At 40.0% G+C, this 21,275-nt stretch overlaps 1 protein-coding gene across 1 annotated transcript; it reads left to right on the plus strand.

The window, feature by feature from the left end:
• The first annotated feature begins 6,623 nt into the window (after positions 1 to 6,623).
• Positions 6,624 to 17,087, plus strand: opn8b (opsin 8, group member b). The gene is made up of 4 exons (XM_039780950.1): positions 6,624 to 6,693; positions 13,522 to 13,815; positions 14,810 to 15,135; positions 16,086 to 17,087. Exons 1-4 carry the CDS (start codon positions 6,624 to 6,626, stop codon positions 16,419 to 16,421), a joined length of 1,026 nt encoding a protein of 341 aa, XP_039636884.1. The 3' UTR covers positions 16,422 to 17,087.
• Positions 17,088 to 21,275: the final 4,188 nt, after the last annotated feature.

Genomic DNA, 21,275 nt, shown 5'->3' on the forward strand with positions numbered 1-21,275 from the left:
CACCAACATTCTAATTTTAAAAAAAAATTTTTTTTTTTTCTGCAAATTTTCTAAAAAAAAAAAAAAAAAAAATTTATTTTTTTTTTTTTTGTTCTTTTTTATTTTCATTATTATTATTAGTTCTCATATTGATTACCCAGCAAATGCCTCACCGAGACATCTATTTGTATGTGAATTACCTGCAGGCAAGAACCATTTTCTATCTCTGGTGGCAGATATAGACTAGAAGTAAATTATCTCACCTATTAACTACTTATTCAATTAATTTAAAAACACAATTAAGTTTTTACGCAAAAACAACACCTCATCATTAAAAATCCTAATGATTGGATCTCTAAAATCACATGTTATTTGTGAGAGTCTTGTATTTTGTCTGTTTATCTGGTTTAAAACAAGTGGCAACTGATTGACAGTCCAATCAATAGACTTCCACCACCCACATCATTACGCTGTTCTATTTCACACAACAATCTAAATTGCTCTGCCAATATGGCTGTATAGAAATGTTTCCATTAACGGGCAGGGCAGGGTCCAATCTGTGTTTGTGTTTGTACACATTGTATCTGGTAGCGGTTCATCAGAGGGAGGTACTTATTATAAAGTCAATGGACTGTCTTTGTGATCTCTCAAAGTGCTTTTTTCCCCCACAGGGAAGGAAGAGAAGATCATTAGCACCTCCTTTCAGAGGAGAATCAGCACTACTGCCAGGCAAGACTTGCAGTTGGTTGTTGGGTAAAAAGCACTTTCACAACAATAATGAATTCCCTCAAAGCCGGTTCTTTCTAACTGTGACCAAATCAAAGGTGTGTGCAGGAATGTGAAGGATTTTTTGAATAATATGGACTTGAAAAGAAAAAAATACTGGAATAGAAATAAAAGAATAAACCCAACACCTCTGTGCCCACCTTGCCTTCTCTGGATGTTGAAATGTGCTGTGGTCGAAAAGAAAACCTCCCTGGTGGTTATGTCCGATTTCTTTCTTTTCAATGACGAGGAGGATCATAATTAGTCTCTGCGCTGAGAAGCTTCTTTCATGCTTATGATTGGCTGGGGTATTGTAGAGAATGAAAGGACCTTTTTTCCTCATCTTAAATGATGTCACAAATGTAAAATATATATATATATATATTTCATGTTTGAATCAGGATTTTGCACTGCTAGATATGACCTTTAGATATGATATTTCAAAGGAGGGGTTGAGGTCAGACGTACATGATTAATTTGATTCCCCGACATACAGTCGTCATACAAAACTAGCCCGAGAATAGTTATATATATATATGTATACAGTATACTTACACCTTACATAAAAGCACATCATAAGCCTCCACTTGTTAAATTGGAAGAATTTTACAATATCAGATGTGTTTTGTTTATCAGCTGTTTGGCAATTAGATTACAGTTGATTTATCAGAGTATATAGAATAGCTGCCTGCTGACAAAAACAACATAGTGGAAGCGGCAAGAGCGACCCAAAACAGTTAACTTGTGGTCCATAAAAACTAATAAGACGATAAGGAATGCACTGTATGGCTTCATAGAGCTGCGGGAACCTGGAGAGTGGGAAGACAGTTCTCCTGTGGTCATCCCCCATAAGCAACACCTTCAACATTAAACATCGGCATTTTAGTCATTGCTAATATAACAATGGTAATAATTGCAGCTTTAACTTCTTGGCAACAGCTGTCAGGACAGTGCAACCCTGTTCTCACTCCAAACTCGGAAAATACGGACGTTTGGACAGTGGCTGTCAGTGGCTGTCAGCGTCTGAAGTGACGAAAAAAAGCGCCCTTCAGCGTGTTTGTAGAACGTACCGGGGAGAGCAGCAGTTACACGGGGTTTAGCGAGTAGTATGTAAGGGGGAAATTGTAAGAGGGAGGATAGTCAAACACAGGACTTTCACCCAGGAGACAGTGTCTTTAACCCTCCCGTTATTCCCGCGTGTCACGGAAGCGTAAGCCCACCCATGACCTTTTCCTTAACCTAACTGCGTCAAAAGGGGTGGCAATAGTCCCGACCAAGCGCGTTTAGTTAAAGGTCCCATGACATGAAAATTTAACTTTATGAGTGTTTTTAACATTAATATGCGTTCCCCCAGCCTGCCTATGGTCCCCCAGTGGCTAGAAATGGCGATAGGTGTAAACCGAGCCCTGGGTGTCCTGCTCTGCCTTTGAGAAAATGAAAGCTCAGATGGGCCGATCTGGAATCTTCTCCTTATGAGGTCATAAGGAGCAAGGTTACCTCCCCTTTCTCTGCTTTGCCCGCCCAGAGAAGTTGGCCCAACCATGAAAAAAAGAGAGACATCATGGCTTTCAAACGAGCAAAGTGGCAGTTGGTCAAGGCCACACCCCCACCCTCCTCCTTGCCCCCCCCTCTCTCCTCCTCAATAGCTACAGACACAGAAATGGCACATACTAAGGAAAGCTCATTGTGGGACTGGCTCTAGTGGCTGTAATTCTGCACCAAGGCTGAATTTCAGGAAAGAGACTTCAGATATAGTATTAGGGGACCACTGAGGTCTATATAAAAGAGACTTCAGATACAGTATTAGGGGACCACTGAGGTCTATATAAAAGAGACTTCAGATACAGTATTAGGGGACCACTAAGGTCTATATAAAAGAGACTTCAGATACAGTATTAGGGGACCACTAAGGTCTATATAAAAGAGACTTCAGATACAGTATTAGGGGACCACTAAGGTCTATATAAAAGAGACTTCAGATACAGTATTAGGGGACCACTAAGGTCTATATAAAAGAGACTTCAGATACAGTATTATGGGACCACTAAGGTCTATATAAAAGAGACTTCAGATACAGTATTAGGGGACCACTGAGGTCTATATAAAAGAGACTTCAGATACAGTATTAGGGGACCACTAAGGTCTATATAAAAGAGACTTCAGATACAGTATTAGGGGACCACTAAGGTCTATATAAAAGAGACTTCAGATACAGTATTAGGGGACCTCTGAGGTCTATATAAAAGAGACTTCAGATACAGTATTAGGGGACCACTAAGGTCTATATAAAAGAGACTTCAGATACAGTATTAGGGGACCACTAAGGTCTATATAAAAGAGACTTCAGATACAGTATTAGGGGACCACTGAGGTCTATATAAAAGAGACTTTAGATACAGTATTAGGGGACCACTGAGGTCTATATAAAAGAGACTTCAGATACAGTATTAGGGGACCACTGAGGCCTATATAAAAGAGACTTCAGATACAGTATTAGGGGACCACTAAGTTCTATATAAAAGAGACTTCAGATACAGTATTAGGGGACCACTAAGGTCTATATAAAAGAGACTTCAGATACAGTATTAGGGGACCACTAAGGTCTATATAAAAGAGACTTCAGATACAGTATTAGGGGACCACTAAGGTCTATATAAAAGAGACTTCAGATACAGTATTAGGGGACCACTGAGGTCTATATAAAAGAGACTTCAGATACAGTATTAGGGGACCACTAAGGTCTATATAAAAGCATCCAAAGAGCACCATGTCATGGGACCTTTAAAGCGCGTTATATGACGCTAAAGGACACTTTTAGCATCAATAACAAGGAGAAAGGCACCTGACCAAGAGTCCGTATTTTACGAGATGGGAGTGAGAATGTGAGTTGAGGTATTGAGCCTTTAAGTGTAAGTGTCCTTTAAAAAAAAAAGAAAAACAAAAAAAACTCAGAGGGTCTATTTTCCATCCTCGACCCTGCCCTGAACTGTAGGGCAGCAACACTCAAAAAAAGTTGCAATGTCCCAATAAGAAAGGAGAGGAAGGGGGACGGTAACAATGTAAACAGCGCAAGTTTGTTGATGTTTTTAAAGATAAGAATTGCATTCAACACAGGTCTTATTTTGTTTCTGTGGACTGTAAACAGAAGCACTTTTGTTTACAGTTCACTGTTGCCTGGACAGTCCTGAAGTTGATTCTATCACAGATAGAGAAAGTTATTTTTGAACTTCGAAGAAAAGCAAATCAGAAGTTATGGTGGGCTTTGACCTTAACGTGAAGGTCCTGATGCCTTTACATGACACCTCTAGCCAGAAAAAGGCCAGGATGTCGTCAGAATTGTGTTTGGTCCACATCCATCAACGCCTTCCTTTCTGGCTATATCCACTTTTTGTCAGACAAACAAACACTCCAGTCAACACCTCAAACCTCCAAAAACCGACATTTACTAATCTTTTGAAAATTGCTTCGGACTCTCTCGCCACAGAAAGGCCTTTTACCTTTAAAGTGCCCATAAAATCACTTTTTCTGGGATTTGCGGTGCGACCTAGTAAAACCTGTATACAATTTTTAAATTTATGAGTTCTTGAAAAAGCAGACCTTGTTACGCCTGTTAAATTTGAAAAAAAGTCCGTAGGCTAACAGCTGGCCGAGTTAGACTCTGAAAAAATTTATTTAAAAAGACAGCGAGGGCGGCGACAGAGTAAGTCTCTGTGGGGCACGGAGAAGAAATTAAGACTTTTTTAAGCCAGTTTAATAGCTGTGAAGTATAGGACCTGGTAAAGCTGACGTTGAGTGACGACAGGCGTAAAGCGCCATGGGAAGGTATTTCAGTTTTTTCTCGTGACCATAGTATGGAAATTGGAAAAATCAATTAAATAGGTATAGTCGAATTGTGTGAAAACACTTAGGAAATTGTACAGAGGCCTACTGTAAATATTTTTGAAATAGAATTGTGGTGTTGGGATTTGAGTCCGCGGCAGCGACTCGGCTGTGTGTGTGGTTTGTGAAAAATTGTAAATAAGATTGTTTTGTTTAATTGAGAGCGTGCAGCTCAGCAGTGTTGGATGGGTGGCAGAACGAACACGCAAAGTTGGAAGTGCGCTCTCGTTTAGAAGAAGTCTCCCGGCTAATCCTGCCTTGTACTGACTGAAGTTGTAGAAACAAACAGCTAGCTGATGTGATCCTTACCTAGCTACTGCGCATGTGCGCCTCCCAACAAAGACGGGATAGAAGTGTGAAGCCTCACTCTGTAGCTAAAACAGAGAGCTCAACACACAGGGTGAAAAGAGGATCTGCAGCAATGTGCAGTACAACAAAAATATGGTGTTTTTTGAAAATTAAACAATGTAAACCTATTCTGGTACAACCTCAAAATACAATTATGAAACGGAAATGAGCATAATATGGGCATTTTAAAAGCCTGCTATTATCGTACTGTCCATTTTTACACTCAGCCGCTCCAATGCAGCCGTAAAACATCAGACTTGAGATCTGTCCTGCGTCACTTCTGCCAGATTGTCTGACCCTGGACCGCGAGGGTCACTGAGTCTCAACAATGGATTTTTTTATGGCAGGTTAGACAATGATGTAGAGACTTCAAAGAGAAAGCCTCAATCAATCTCTCAATCTTGAAAAGACAAGGCCTTTCAGGGTTTTTTTTTTTGACATTTGCCACAGAAACATCCTTTCTTTATGTTACTCTACTTTGATAGATTGTGTCAGTCAAAAGGCTGTGGATTTCCAATAAGACAACCATCATTATTTAATAATTTGCGTCATAACTGTGGCTCGTGTTCATTGCAAAGCTAAGTGAAGTCCCCATCGATGTAAATAATTAGGATTTCAATTTACAGTGACATTTATTAATTTGTTTGACCCGAGGCGCTGCTGTGGGGGAAAGAGGAGAGCAATTTCAGCCAAAGCTCTTCATAGTGGACTGGCCCTGACCGGCCGTAACCTGGATACAAGAGGCCTGTTGATATGTTGTCAAGGAAAGATGAAGAACATAGCATCGCATCTTGCACAATTAAATGCTGGCCAAACCTATTGAACATTACAACAAACAGGGTCATAACCAAGATTTTTCAAATACTGAGGTCCCCCAATGACACCAATGGTACCAAGGGCGGGTCCCGCCCTTGGTACCATTACAGCCCCACCCGCCCCCAAATCCATTGGGCTAGAGTGCTGTCAATCTGACAGATTTGATTACCATTGGATCAGAGTCTGTCACTCTGCTGCCTGTTCTGCCAATCACTGCCTTTAATGGATATAGACTTTAAACACACATTGTATGGCAACTGTGTACTTTGTTGAGCTTAGAAGTAGAAACATATTGAACTCACTGTAGCACTTGTTGCTGTAAGAAATACATTGTCTATCACTTTATTTCTGTTCTGTTTCCTAATATCTGAAAACGGTGTACAGCTTTGTTTTCTTTTTATCTAGTGTATTGTAAGTGTATTGCACTTTTTATACGGTTCTGTGAAAAAAATCTTCCCAGCCATGGTCACTTGACCAATCAATGTTTCCATGATGACTGTCCAAATTGTTGCCTTAAGAGCCCAACATGTGTATTTGGATATACAATTTGTTGCAAATAAAAACAAGTAAAATTAATAATGAAGGTGATGTATTTCATTTAGCAGAATAACATTGTGTTGTTCTATCCTATCCAATATTTCCTATATTTCTAAGCAGACACACACACACACACGCATGCACCCGCGCCTCCGCGTCTCTGCCTACTACCTACTCGAGGACAGATGGATCTGACGCCAGGACGCATCAACAGCGGCACATTTTGACCTTCTCCATCCTATGAAGACAGATCACTTCTTCTCTGCTATCCTTCTTGTCTGTTACTGATGGCAGATCCGATGGATATCTACTCCTCCAAGTTATCTCCCGCGCTGGACATCTGCACAGGCTGTTACATGCTGGTTGTAGGTAAGTTACAAGCCGCGCGTAAACTTGAGTGAATAATCTGACAAGATAGCGCTCTAAAATCTCTGCTTATGTGTAGGTGAAAAAGTCAGTTATACTGGATGAGTTTCTTCCCCAGGATATGGAGATTCGTAAAGAGAATCAAAAAGTACTAAATTGTACTTTTCCATAATTCATTCTTTACGCACGTTAAGGTTGATGGTTAGACGTCTCGTTTAGACCTGGCTAAAGTCTCTGTTGTCTCTTATCTTCTAGCGTTTTCTTCGTCATATAAAACTTACGATACTCAGTTAGACATGTTTGAAAAGTGTTTTTAAATGAGACACGAGGGCCATCATGTTGCTTACATCTCCATTAATAAATCATAGTAGGCTAATCACGCTGTGGGGACAGAAGCACACAGTAGGGTCCCCACAATGTTAGCCATTCAATTTGAAGACTTCGTCTTCAATTAGGATAAGGGTTAGGCATGAAGTGCTCATGATTAAAGGTTAGAGTATAGAGAATAAGTATAAATTAATGTCCTCCAAAGTGACAAAAACAAATGAGTCCATGTGTAAGAGGGCAGCTTTCAACCCCATAGCACACATAACCTTTCATATAACATATAACAGTATCTATGTACAGTGTTATAATGGAGTTAATCAAAGGAATTCAAATATACATTAAGACCCTTCATGTGGGCTATAAATAGCATTTGTGAGCATTTAATCCAGTGGAAAGTATTATCTTACTGATATTTTCACCGTAATACTGTGTGTATGTGTATCACAATGATTTCTTTTATTTATGTGAAAACATAGCTCTCACCTTCAGTAAGATTCCTGCAGCTCGCAACTGCTCACATCCTCGCTCAACAGGATTGCACTCATGTCATCTCACACAGCCACTTCAGATCCAGCATTAGTAATCATAGTAGTAATAATAATAATAATAGGTAATCTGTTGGATGACAAAAACTGCAGCCATCCTCCTGCTATTCCACACATGACAACTGTCTTTATTATAAGGCAGTATATCTACTGAACAACCAAAGGCAGATAGGTAGATTTACAGAGCGAAATGAAAGATGGATGAAAGAAGCTTAGGACAGACACACTATGTAAATTGGCGAAACAACACACAGACAGCTGAAGCACAATGGGGCAACGGAATAAAATGCATCATGTGATAAAACCTCCACATTCTGAAGGGATATGTTTTCTGTAATGGCCAAAAGGAGCTGGTGTAGACCTCCTGGTTGAGTACATTGACATTCACTTCACATCTGCAGTTCATCCCTGCTTGTTTCTCTGCTAGCCACCAGAAGGAGTATGTGGCTGATTCTATCTGTGTATTGCATTTGACATTAAAAGAAATGGAAATGTCAATGGATTCAACAACGTTAACACAGACATGTGCTAAAGAACTCACATATCAGTGCTCCTTATGATCTTTCTTTTCTTTTCTTTTCTTTTTTCGGGCAATATGACAACATCCAAGATGACATAAGACATGGGTTGAGACTTTAACAAACATAAGGAGAACAGAGTGTGCAGACAATTCACATCATGACAGAAGGGTTATAAGACAAGCTAATTGGTGACATGGTTTGCTTGCAGGGGGAAAAGCAGGAAGGCTATACAGCTATAGAATGTGGTGATAGTTGAGCTGTGGCGTGTATTTGTATGTGAGAGAAGGTGTTAGGCGGAAGATGAACAAAATAATGCAATCAAAAATAACTATAGAAAAAGGATAGAAAGAAGATAAGGCCTGCTGGCTTTTACAGCTGTGTATGAGGTATACCAGTGTTGTGCCTGAACACGTGCCTGAACGCGTTCATTGAACGATAGTTCATGAACATGTTCATATTTTGGGCGAACGTGAACTGAACGTACTGCATTACTGCCTGATGAACGTTACTGTGAACTTGTTCATGCTGGTGTCTGTGAACGGCACGCTCTCTCAGTTTAACTTCGTTCAATAGGGCGCCAGCTTTCTACAGAGCCTTCCAGGCTCAAAAACCCGGCTAAAACACCCTGTAAACAGGCCTTAACATGTAGCGGAAAAAACACCCAATCTGGCAACACCAGCCACCAGTGTCACACCGCCGCATGCGTCATCAAAACAAAAAGCAGCATGGAGGCTTCGTGTGATCATTTAAACGGAAAAAAGGTCGGTGAGGATGGGAAAAATCGTACATTTCTGTGCAAACTTTGCCCGCCGCCTTTCAAAAAGAAAATCCGCACTTCGGTCACATCCACAGCAAACCTGAAACAGCACGTTGAACTGATTGGATATGAAGATGATATCTGATGCATAGTTTCAGTGTTAAAACTGATAAAATAATAAATAATAGCTCTCAGCAACATGTGGAAAAAAAGAACTATGAACTAGTTCATTTTTGGAACTGTGAACTTAGTTCAACATTTTGAAGTATGAACTATGAACTGAACTAGTTCATTTTAAAAATTGTGAACTGAACTTTGAACTAGTTCATGTAGAAAGTGAACTTTCCCCAACACTGAGGCATACTGTACATTACATTCAGTTGTTTCACACTTTGTTAGGGCTTTGCCAATGAGTGTCTTTCTGATATGATTACCTCATTTATTAAAGGAAATTCAATATGAGGCATATTATAAGGTTGCTGTGAATTGAAAATGTTTTTTTTCAGTGCCATCACAGGCACAAAAAGTGTCACACTGAGTGTCAGTCTGTGCTTGTATACTGTACGTATCAATTTCATACAAGAGTTGCGATAAAAGCTAAAAACAGGCTGAATGAAAATTAAAGGTGTGGTGTGAAAAGCAAGGACCTCCCCAGGGTAATTAGTGTTTTCACTATAGCTTCAAGCTGAAGAGTAAGTGAAGGAAGGTTGTAGATAATGTCCATCTTTACCTTTCAATCCCCCATTCTGCATCCTCCACCCCTCCCCCACTGCTCCCTTCACTTTACACCATCTCACATGTAATCCCTTTCAGTCAATAGTAAGTAAAGTAAGTAAGTAAAATTTATTTATAGATATAATAGTGTACCATCTAAGACCCTTACTGAGCCCTGTTAGGATTAGGGTGAAGAAATCGTCAAGAAATCATCATCTGCCTCTTTTATCTATCTAGCTGTATAAAATTACTGTTTTAGGCAGTTGCCCATGTTGTGTTTTCTTTAGTCTTTAAAGGGGTGATAGAATGCAAAACCGATTTTACCCTGTCATAGTTGAATAACGACAGTTTGGAGGGTAAATAGGACATACATAGAACATCAAAATCCCATTGACACCCCTTTCCTCTGCAAATCTCACAATTTGAAACTGCCTCTGAAAACGGGCGAATCCGAACAAAGCTGGAAGTTGACGTCAACCTCCCAAATCCTCCTCATTTGGCTCAACCTCCTATCTTTGTAACGCCCCCAAATTTACATAGGCCACTAACTGATCTGAGGTCAGTTAGTCTTCTAAATCTAGGTCGTGCAGATCTCTGCTATTCCATTACAAAATTCACTTCTGAGACTTTTTTATGCGAGAAATAAACTATGTAAAGCTCAAATATGGGCCGTTTTATGAAAATTGATGGCTAATTGCAAATTTGGTAAGTCAGTGTCGGACTTCACAAACTCCACAATCTGCCGAGACAGGCGGCGGCTGGCCGGGTTTGCTGCCTTCCCTGTCGGCCTCACCGCCTTCACAGACTCACTGAGCTGGAGCTGTGTCAGGATCTCCAACACGAGCTGCGCTGTGTACTTTAGAAAAGAAGAAAGTTTGGAGGTTTTGCAAGGATATTGAAAATGAACCATGGTCGTAAATGCAGTGTTCCAGACTGTACAACGGAATAGCCTACTGGCCGAGAGAAAAGGGTTTAGAACGAGTATATCGGACGAGAGGGAGTTGTGGATCTAACGCAGCGCTGCAGAGGCACTGGCAGAGGACAGGCTTGCAGGGGTTCACTCTCCTCTCCCCACGCTTACTAGCTAAAAAGGTGAGTTCATTCTTTGGTGGAGGTTTTTTTATGTCGCAAGAGTAACGTTAGAACAACATTAGTTATAATGAAAGTGTCGAAACTTTTTTATTTTGTCTCGGCAGTTTTAGCCGCTGCGGCTCTCGCCTGGGCATGTCTGGGCATGTAACAGACAGTGTGCCTGTGTTTGTGTGTGTGCGCTGTGCAGCGTGTGTGAGTGTGTTAGTGTGTGTGTGTGTCTGTGTTTGTGTGTGTGCGCTGTGCAGCGGTGTGTGAGTGTGTGTGTGTCTGTGTTTGTGTATGTGCGCTGTGCAGCGGTGTGTGTGTGTCTGTGTTTGTGTGTGTGCACTGTGCGCAGGGCAGCAGTGTGTGTGTGTGTGTGTGTGTGTGTGTGTCTCTAATGTGGGTGTATTGGATTCGCTCAACCAATCAGCGCGTGTCTCTAATGTGTGTGTATTGCGATTCTCCTCAACCAATCAGCGCGCAGCTCATCTAAATATTCATGAGCATACCATATTTGGAAGAAAAGCTGTTCCAAATAGAGCCAAAACACAGGGATGCATAAGGGCAAAAAAAAAATAGCACCTGGGCCATTTTCAGCCCAACCAATGTTACATATCCCATTAGGAGACCATAAGGAACAGTGTGAAATACCCCTTTAAGTGACAGGCATGATCTAATTAGCACAATAAGCTGCAGAGTACATTGTGAATACATCAAAACATAAAAGTACATTGATATAAAAGATCAGCATTGTTTTAACTTTTTTAAACTCAACACCCCTTCTGAAAACTCCCACATTTTCATTCATGCATATGCACATTACACAATCTAAAGCAATCTTTGCCCTCTTTACACTCTTCGTGATTATGCTTGGGTTATGTTAATGTTTTTCACTGTTGCATTCTGATTCTGTGTGTGGGCTGCCCATAGGGCCTAAAGCTGTTACGTAAAAATGGTTAAGGTTTGTTAAATAACTACTGTGTGTGTGGGCTCCCATTTTTCTGCTAACCTTAAACTAAGTGGTACAAAATTCGATTTCTTAGACTCAATTAGGGCTGGTGCTTATGGAAGCTTAATGCAGCATTCATTTGAAGTGAGAGTCACATATTCTGAATTCCATAACCTGGTTTTTACTTTATCGTTGCATTTAACATGGGCTTTTTAAGGTCTGCAGCCTTGTGCTTCTCATTGAGCTGCAGACCCACTTTCCTTATAATCCGCAGCAGTGAGGATCACTTCATTCATACACCATTCATAATTTTTGTTTTGTTTTGTGCAGTAAGGGGTGCGATTGATTGGCTTGGCTGCACTTCCATCAACATGGTTATCAGCGAGCGGTTAGTTAATATGGTCTATACCGATAAAAAGCCTCAAGCTATGTAGGTGAAGGTTCAATGTGTTGACACTTGTGTTTCATATACTCCGTTCATTTGATATCTGTTAATCTATTGTTATTGTTCCAGTTTAGCAAAAAAGGATCTTTTAACTGTTTAAACCGTTATCAAATTCCCATGTTTAGTCTGAATACTACTTCAGTTTGTTCGCTTTCATAACCGACCCGGTCTCACGCCACGTCGTGAAATAGTCATGTTATTTTGATTCATTGATTTGTTTACAGGTCACGATTTTGACGTTTATTTCGTGTACACGTCACGAATTTTGAACGTGTACAGGTCACGATTTTCGAACCTGCTCTGGGGGGACGCAACAACGGGGAAATGAGGCACCACACGCCGGCCACAACAACGGGACGGGCCGCCACTCGCGGGACGCGATCCCCAGGCGCAGGGGCACAAAAGTCCTGTGTTGTTTGACCCATCCACCACCCCGACCAACCTCCCTGCGCGGACTTTCACCTTATCAATACTACTCGCTACCGTCATCGTTCTGTGATCAAGAAACAACATTATCGTGTCCTGTCCACGACTCAATAGATTCAATAACGTGACCATATCACCAACCGCCATGAGACCGGGCTGTTCGTAACAGCTCGGAAAATCTGAGAATAAGCAGAGAAAGCTAATGCAGTAGCAGATGTTCAGTCATCCCAAAAGGAGGTGTACTGTACCGTAAGTCCCCAGGGCTGTGCTGTATACATTACTTATGGCCATGTGTGCTGAGGTGAAAGTATCTATACATTTTTAAAGCTATAACAGGGGCATTCAATTCACTATGTGCTGTCTTCCACACTGAGGCGAGTGTCCTTGTTCTGGAAATGAGATCGAAAATAGGTACTTTCCTTAGATTAGTTTGTTTGTATACCTGGAGTGGTAACGAACATAATTTCCCCCTGGGATTATTTAAGTATTTCTGATTCTGATTCTGATGTTGTGCTCACAGTGAGATATATTTTCTCTCCCTATTCCTAAGGTATAACTATATTTTGCAGTTAATTGGCTTATCATTGGGCCTCTCTTTTGCAGGCTGCTAGTAGGTGGAGTTGTGGGTCTTTAGAAAAACGTGTCCATCTCCTCTACACTAGAAAATGACTGTTATTGGCCCCCAGGCAACCTCCATTCTGTGTTTGTTGTACTTTCCCTCACCCTTACGTACATTACACACATGACCGCTCTGTACCCTTTTTTACACACTTCATCATAATGTTTGATCAATGTGTTTTCATTCTGTGTTTCTGCTGGTCCAGAAGGAATTCATCCTGTTTTTGTGTGTGGATTCAATCAATCAAGGTGAGCAGTGCTAAACAAGTTGCACACCTGGTCATTCATGCATGTCATTAGCCTGTCCCATGAAAGAAAAAATAACGATGTTATAACTCCGCTGGTAATAAGTTTTCGCCATTCGGGACAGCATTAGCCAAAACAGAACAACAGGGATCTGATAACACCAACCTGAATCTTTTCTCTCTGTCTCCTCCTCATCCGGTCTGTCTCAGCTGTTCTCTCCATCGTGGGAAACGTGCTGGTCCTCGTCGTGGCAGCCAAAAGGTCATCGAGGATGAAACCGCCGGAGCTGCTAAACGTGAATCTGGCAGTGACAGACCTGGGAGCAGCTGTTACCATGTACCCCCTGGCTGCGGCCTCTGCCTGGAGCCACCACTGGCTCGGGGGAGATGCTACCTGTTTATATTACGGCCTGGCAGGGTTCTTCTTCGGCGTCGCCAGCATCATGAACCTGACTATATTGGCCATAGTGCGCTTCGTTGTGTCCATCAATATGACGTCACCCAGTGAGTAACTCAGGGCTCGAAAAGCCTGATAAGATTACTACCTGGTATTTTCAGACTTATCATTTGGAGAACATAATCACAATGCACATTTTATGCAGCAACTTTTAACCCCTGTGAACTTCATGTTCTATGCTCCAGGAGACAATGGCATCATTATTCTCGGGGTGATTCATCCGGTGGCGAAGGAGTTCAACAAAAAATGAATACATTGCATTTCTAGTTTCTTTTAACACTGTTTTACTGAGAAAACTGAGCAGCCCGTTAGGGACCTACAGCAGTTGTTTAGTTTCAGTAGTAGTTAATTAAAACCAATTCCCAATTCTCATATCTGTCCAGCGAATATACGGCTATGGCCAGCTGCTAGTAAGCTGGAAATGGGAAATATGTTGCACTTTTTGTATGAATTGAATTATATGACGTGTTGATTAGTGAGCTTTAGAGGTGGTGGTGCTGAGCTTAGTTAGCCAGGTGCTGGCTATCGCCTTATATTTACAGGTATTAATCAATCAAATGATTGATGGGGGTATGCGTGGGATTTCCCCCTTTCTGGTCTATATATCCTTGCCTCTGCTGAATTATTTGTATCCTCGGAGGGGACAAAATCCCCCCCTCAAGTTCTGAAGTTCATGATTTATTATCATGAATAAAAAAATTTAAAAAAGTCAAATCCTTTTGAATATGAAATTTAATTGCCCGTTTCTGTGAATTTAAAGTGCCTTCTGGACCTCCTGTCAGTGTGCACAGTTTTCTATAGGGCTCAACAGTCAGTCAGCTCAGTCTAGTCAGGTCTTATATCTGCAATATGTTTTTATCTCTATTACAGTATTTGGGCGTACTGTAATTTAGGAAAATTTAGGAATATAGCCTCTCTTTTGCATAAATTGTAATCTGCTTCACATCGTGCTATAATAAAGCACCACCTATCTAAACTGTACAGCGTGGTAAACAACAAAAGAAACAAGAAAACAACCAGACTTTCTTCTTTTCTCTGCAGATGAGAAAATCAGCTTGAAGACCGTGAAGATGCTGTGCATGTGGACCTGGCTGTACGCTCTGATCTGGGCTCTGTTCCCCATTCTGGGCTGGGGATGGTACGGCCCGGAGCCCTTTGGCCTGTCCTGCTCTCTTGCCTGGGGACAAATGAAACATGAGGGCTTCTCTATGGTCGTCTCCATGTTCTCCTTCAACCTAATCATGCCTTGTGTCATCATTATCTGCTGTTACTTTGGCATCGCCATCAAGCTCTATTGGGCCTACAAAAAGTCAATGAACAGCAACCGAGTCCCCAAAATTGTCAAGCTCCAACGAAGGTTGTTAATGGTGAGTTACTCTTACTGATGAGACAGCTCTAATGTTAGAGTTCAGTCAGAACCACTTTCTCAATAAGATGCATTCTGCAATTTGTATTTGGCGGTATGGCTTGGTTCTTAGGAGGGAATCAGCTGAGCCATCAGCTGATGGGCTGGCTGAGGGACTGTCAGCTATGAGCTGAGATAATAGCAGAGCTTAAAGGAACACGCTGACTTATTGGGACTTCAGCTTATTCACCGTATCCCCCAGAGTTAGATAAGTCCATACATACCCTTCTCATCTCCGTGCGTGTCGTAACTCTGTCTGACGCCCCCACCGCTAGCCTAGCTTAGCACAGATCCTGGAGGTAACCGGCTCCATCTAGCCTACTGCATCTTGTTCAGTATTGCAAATGCGTGAGCTAACTATTCTACATTGAAAATCAGTTGCTATACAGCAGTACAGGTACCGCATATAAAACAGACTGGTTACTCTTTTTATGTAGCCCAGAGACCTGCAGACATTCTGTCAAATGTTGGATAGATAATTTAATTATTGTTTGGATTGTATAATTAACAAGGACAATACAGGTAAACATGGTTTCATAAGAATGGTAACAGATGTAAGGGTGTCTATCTATCGAAACTAATTTGCAGTACATCCCAAACTAAACAAACAAATAAATAAATAAAAACAAAAAAGATAAAACAGATTTCAGGATGAGAACACAGGGAAAACATGTTTATATGTGCTGCACATGACTGTGTATGCATAAATAGCTTTAAGCAGAATGAATCGCCTTTAAACTCACCAAGAGTTTGTTTACGGTTATGTCCAGAATATGGACATGGTTTTCAAATTTTACTTGGCACACACACACACCTGTAGCGTACATATTGCCAGTTCCACATTGGTAGGTCAAGACAGGTTTTTATTTTCACATCTCTTTTTACTGACTCTATCCTCCTGTTCTGTTGCAGATCGCTGTGCTTGTCAGCTTAGGCTTCATAGTTTGCTGGGCGCCCTATGGAATAGTCAGCATATGGTCTCTTTTCAGTGACAGTCGCACCATCCCACCTCAAGTCAGCCTCCTGCCGTGCATGTTTGCAAAGAGCTCCACTGCATACAATCCTCTCATCTACTACATCTTCAGCCCGGGCTTCAAAAGGGAGGTCAAGCAGCTGCGCTGGTTTTGCCTCAGCTCTAACCCATGCCACGTCTCCAACAACATCAATGACAACAAAATGTATATGGTCAGTGCTGACGTCACGTCCAGAGTACAAGCACTGTCTATTTTGCAGGAGATCGAGGAGTGAAAGACAGTGATTTTGGGTTGAAAGGGTTTTTTTGGGATATAAGAAGACAGACTTTTGTGCTATTAAAAGAGGGGAAAAAAATGTGTAATCTCATAATGTGTTATCGCACAAATGTTTTCAGGATAGAAAACACCTGGTAGGGTAATGCTGGCCTCTTATGTGTGTGGCTACGATTAATGAGAGAGCGTGTTTGCACAATATGTTAAATGCTGTGAAAGGTCAGCCAACTGAGCTATTGATTAGAGTTAATTATAGGTTTACACGTGGCTAAACCCTAAGCCCTTGTAGCCCAGAAATTAAGTCCTACTCCCTGTTGAGTAACAGCCAGATGTGATAGAAGCGAAATCAACAAGTGGCAGCCACATAGGATTAAAGAAAATCATGTACAGTATTTTAACACATTACAAACCAAAAGTTGTACAGCAGAATTTGACAAAAATCTTATTTTGAGATGTTTAATGTTTCAGGTTTAATCTGTGATAAACACTTAAGTTTAAAAAAAAAAAAACAATAACGAATAACTACATAACTTTTTGATAATTTTGTAACACCAAATCAGTTATTTTTCCGGGGAGTGGGGAATACTTTCAGTTCAGGAATAACATTTATTGTACATGTGCTAAATGTTCTTATTAAAGCTGTGGTATATGGCAAGCGAAAATTCCATAATAATCTCTCTCTGGTCTTGGAGCAAACTTCAGTTTTGCATCTCCTCTTGGCTCTGTTTTAAGGCTTTAGAAAATCTAGATTTAGGCCAATCACAGGTCATTTCAGACAGAGAGAGTGATCCTATTGGCCGTTCAACACATGCAGATGCGGGGTATGGTATGTAGGTCTGGCAATGTGAGACTATCCTGAGGTCAATGCATAACCTGCCCAGCTGTTGCTGCTACACAGGGCGTTTTGCCGAGAAATGTCGTGGAATGCATGAAAACTCATCAAAAGGTGAGAGAGTGTCTTTTTTACACTTCCCAAACCAAATGTGTTAATTAGCAAGCTCCCGGCTGGTAGGCAGGTTTTGTTTTTACCTTTGGATGGAGCCAGGCTAGCTGTTTCCTTCTGTTTCCAGTCTTTGTGCTAAGCTAAACTAACTAAACTGCTGCTAGTAGCTTCATATTGTTATTATTTTTATTATTATAACCTTTATTTAAAATCTCAGAAATCATTGAGGTCTCCCTCATTTATGATTTATGATCATTAATGATGCCGAGATACAAGACACAGAAAATATAAAGCACAAAACAAATAAATAATACTCAATGAAAACAATTGCACACAGAAGTGAAATGATCTGAAATAATATTCTTATAGTAAGAGTAACACTAAGAGTGTCCAGCGTCAGTGAATGTTGAAGGTGGTTCCATTGGTGCATAGAAACTAAAAGCAGATTTACCAAATCAATAATCAGAGTTAACCTGTGGCACATGATGCATAAGGCAAATTGTTAAGCGAATTTGGTAAGGTCCTGTGATCCAGTTCAGCATAGATGCTATATATGGTGGTGACAGTCCAATGAGAGATGTATGGATAAAGAAAAAAAAAAAAGATACAAATGTTTTTCCAACCAACTTTGTCATACAGAGTACAGTGGTGAGTGCGATAGGGGTCTCCTTTAATGAATCTGAGGGCCGAGTGATAAACTGAGTCCAGGAGTGTGAGAGTGGAAGCAGCAACGTCTCTATAGATTATGTCACCATAATCCCTATTAAATAGACAAATATGAGAGTGGTATCAATCCTGTCATCTAACTCTTGATAAGAAAGCGAATAAGTCCAACTTGTTCTTTTAAAGTTTTGGAACATCAAAAAGGAGTTCAGCTAGACAGCTCATTTGTTTTGTATTTTAAAGATTTTTTTGGGTATATGGGCGCACGCTCTACCAGGGGCCTCATTTGTAAACGCGGCGTACGCAAAATAGAAGACCTACGCCGCCCTCTACGCAAGAATTTTTGCACTAAGGTATTAACTGCATAGATTTCACTGGAAATTCCCATGATAGCATATAACAGCATATTATTGTATTCTGTCCCCAAACACATCTGCACCGATCTGTCCATGTTTAAATCACAAGTCAAAGCTCACCTTTTTAGAGCTGCTTTTAATGTGTGATTTACACTGTTCCAAATTATTATGCAAATTATATTTTACACTGATTTTCCTAAATAGTCGATGCAAATGACGTATAATTTTCAAATTCATAAGTCGAATATCATTGAACAAACCACCCAATGAAAACAGCATTCTTTTCAAAAATAAACTCAAAATGCACTGTTCCAAATGATTATGCACAACAGAGTTTCAAAACATTTTATAGGTTGTAAAGAACTGAAAATTGTCATTTTCTGAATGGATGAAAGAATTGTGAAGGTGATATCAAAGAAGGGGTCCTATGTTAACATGTAACTTACCCTGTTAAGATGGGTTTTATTGAAATAGCTTTTGATTTCAGTAAATATGACCTCCTAATGCTGCAAATTCAGCAAATGACCATTTTCAGTTCTTTACAACCTATAAAATGTTTTGAAACTCTCTTGTGCATAATCATTTGGAACAGTGCATTTTGAGTTATTTATTTTTTAAAAGAATACGGTTTTCATTGGGTGGTTTGTTCGATGAAATTCGACTTATAGCCTAACGGTTGGTGACTTGAAAATGACAGTGACTGTCATTTGCATTGGCTATTTAGGAAAATCAGTGTAAAATATCATTTGCATAATAATTTGGAACACAGTGTGTGTGTGTGTGTGTGTGTGTGTATTTTAGTGTGGATTTATTTTTATAACTCTGTAAAGTGTCTTTGAGTGCTGAAAAGTGCTGTATAAATAAAACACATAATTATTCATATTATTGTATTTAATTAAGCCTAAAAAAGGATTTCTGTGAGGATAATCAATTCATGTTACTTTACACGTTCTACCTAACAGGGACATGTTGCAATCTAGGAATTCCCTTTTCAAAGTTTCCTTTTTCAATAAGCTTGACTGATTACTGATTCAAATACAGAGTCATGTGTAGCTTTTTTTTTTATTGCATCTTGTAACTGCTGTTGACAGTGCTGTCTAGAATTTGTGAATATAGAGCTATGAACATTGCATTTTTGTGTGCATAATCCATTGGTCATGTTTGAAAATAAACTGATTGACTAAAATAAAGTGGTGGGCAGTGAATTCCCTGTAGTATCACTTCATCACACTTCCAGCCTCCATTAGGAAAAACCAAACAGTGATTCTCATCCTGAATTCCAGTCAGGCAAAGTTGCACCTGTGGGACTTGCATGCAGTCATCTTTACTCCCTGATTTCTAGACTTGATCCTCAACACAGTAGCTGACTTGGTGTCCAGAGGGGTAATGGATGTACAGTACAGGCCAAAAGTTTGGACACACCTTCTCATTCAATGCGCGTTTTTTTTTTTTTCATGATTATTTTTTAGATTCTACATTGTAAGGATTTCACGAAAGGCGTCTAAATATGAATGAACATATGGAATTATGTACTTAACAAAAAAGTGTGAAATAACTGAAAACATGTCTTATATTTTAGATTCTTCAAAGTAGCTACCTTTTGCTTTTTTATTAATAAGGGAAAAGATTCCACTAATTAACCCTGACAAAGTACACCTGTGAAGTGAAAACCATTTCAGGTGACTACCTCAGGAAGCTCATTGAGAGAACACCAAGGGTTTGCAGAGTTATCAAAAAAGCAAAGGGTGGCTAATTTGAGGAATCTAAAATATAAGACATGTTTTCAGTTATTTCTTCTTTTTTGTTAAGTACATAATTCCATATGTGTTCATTCATAGTTTTGATGCCTTCAGTGAGAATCTACAATGTAAATAGTCATGAACATAAAGAAAACTCATTGAATGAGAAGGTGTGTCCAAACTTTTGGCCTGTACTGTACATGTATTACATTTAATCATATATAGTTGCTCAAAGTGCGGAATGCGGGCCGATGGCCATCCCTTTCGAAACATTTTGTGCAAACCCCAAATGTAACATATATTTATTCACCTCTATTCACACACACAATGAGGCATATTTTCAGTTGTGATTGAAATGTATTTTTTGAGTTACTATATAGGCCAACTTTGCATAAACTAAGCATTCTGTAGCAAATAACAATAAACCCACTATTAATTACATTATCTTAATGCAGTGTAACTACTTCAGCGTGTAAATAATGCACCTAAAATACAAACGTTCTCCGACATGCACTCTAACAATGCGGCCCTATTTCTGATACCGCTGCATCCATTATGTTTTAACCATCTGTGGCCCATTTTAATATTTTCCCTTTCAACAGCTTACATTTTATACACTAACCAGCTACTGCGTCCAACTGCACCCCCCTAAGTGTCTTTCAGGTTAGCAGCTTGGAGAAAGCTACTGGTTGCATGGCAACTAGCAGCAGTGTTGTGCATGAACATGCTAAAAGAGTGCAGTTTTTCCTGCCATCAATTATATGCTTAAATTCATCTAAATTTTAAGAACCCTTGTCATAATATATCCATTAGAGCTGAGAACAAGACGCTAGTGGCTCCGTGAGGATGTAAGGCACAGCAGGGCTTAGAGACATATGCTCAAGGCAGCATGCTAACATGCTCACAATGACTATAACTTGTCTTAAGTAACAGGTATAATATTTTCTATGTTCACCATCAGTAGCTGATGGGGCTGTCATTAGTTTTACGTATATTTGGTATATTGGCTGGCTGTTGCATTTACTAAACCATAAATTAAAACATATCGAATGAGGTCTTATGGAGTATACTACGGCTTATGTAAAAACAAAACAAAAATTATTTGTGGCTCCAGTTGCGTGACATGATAAATAAATTAATTAAATGTCCTCAAG

Source organism: Perca fluviatilis, chromosome 18 (assembly GCF_010015445.1).
Source record: "Perca fluviatilis chromosome 18, GENO_Pfluv_1.0, whole genome shotgun sequence".
NCBI classification, from domain to species: domain Eukaryota; kingdom Metazoa; phylum Chordata; class Actinopteri; order Perciformes; family Percidae; genus Perca; species Perca fluviatilis.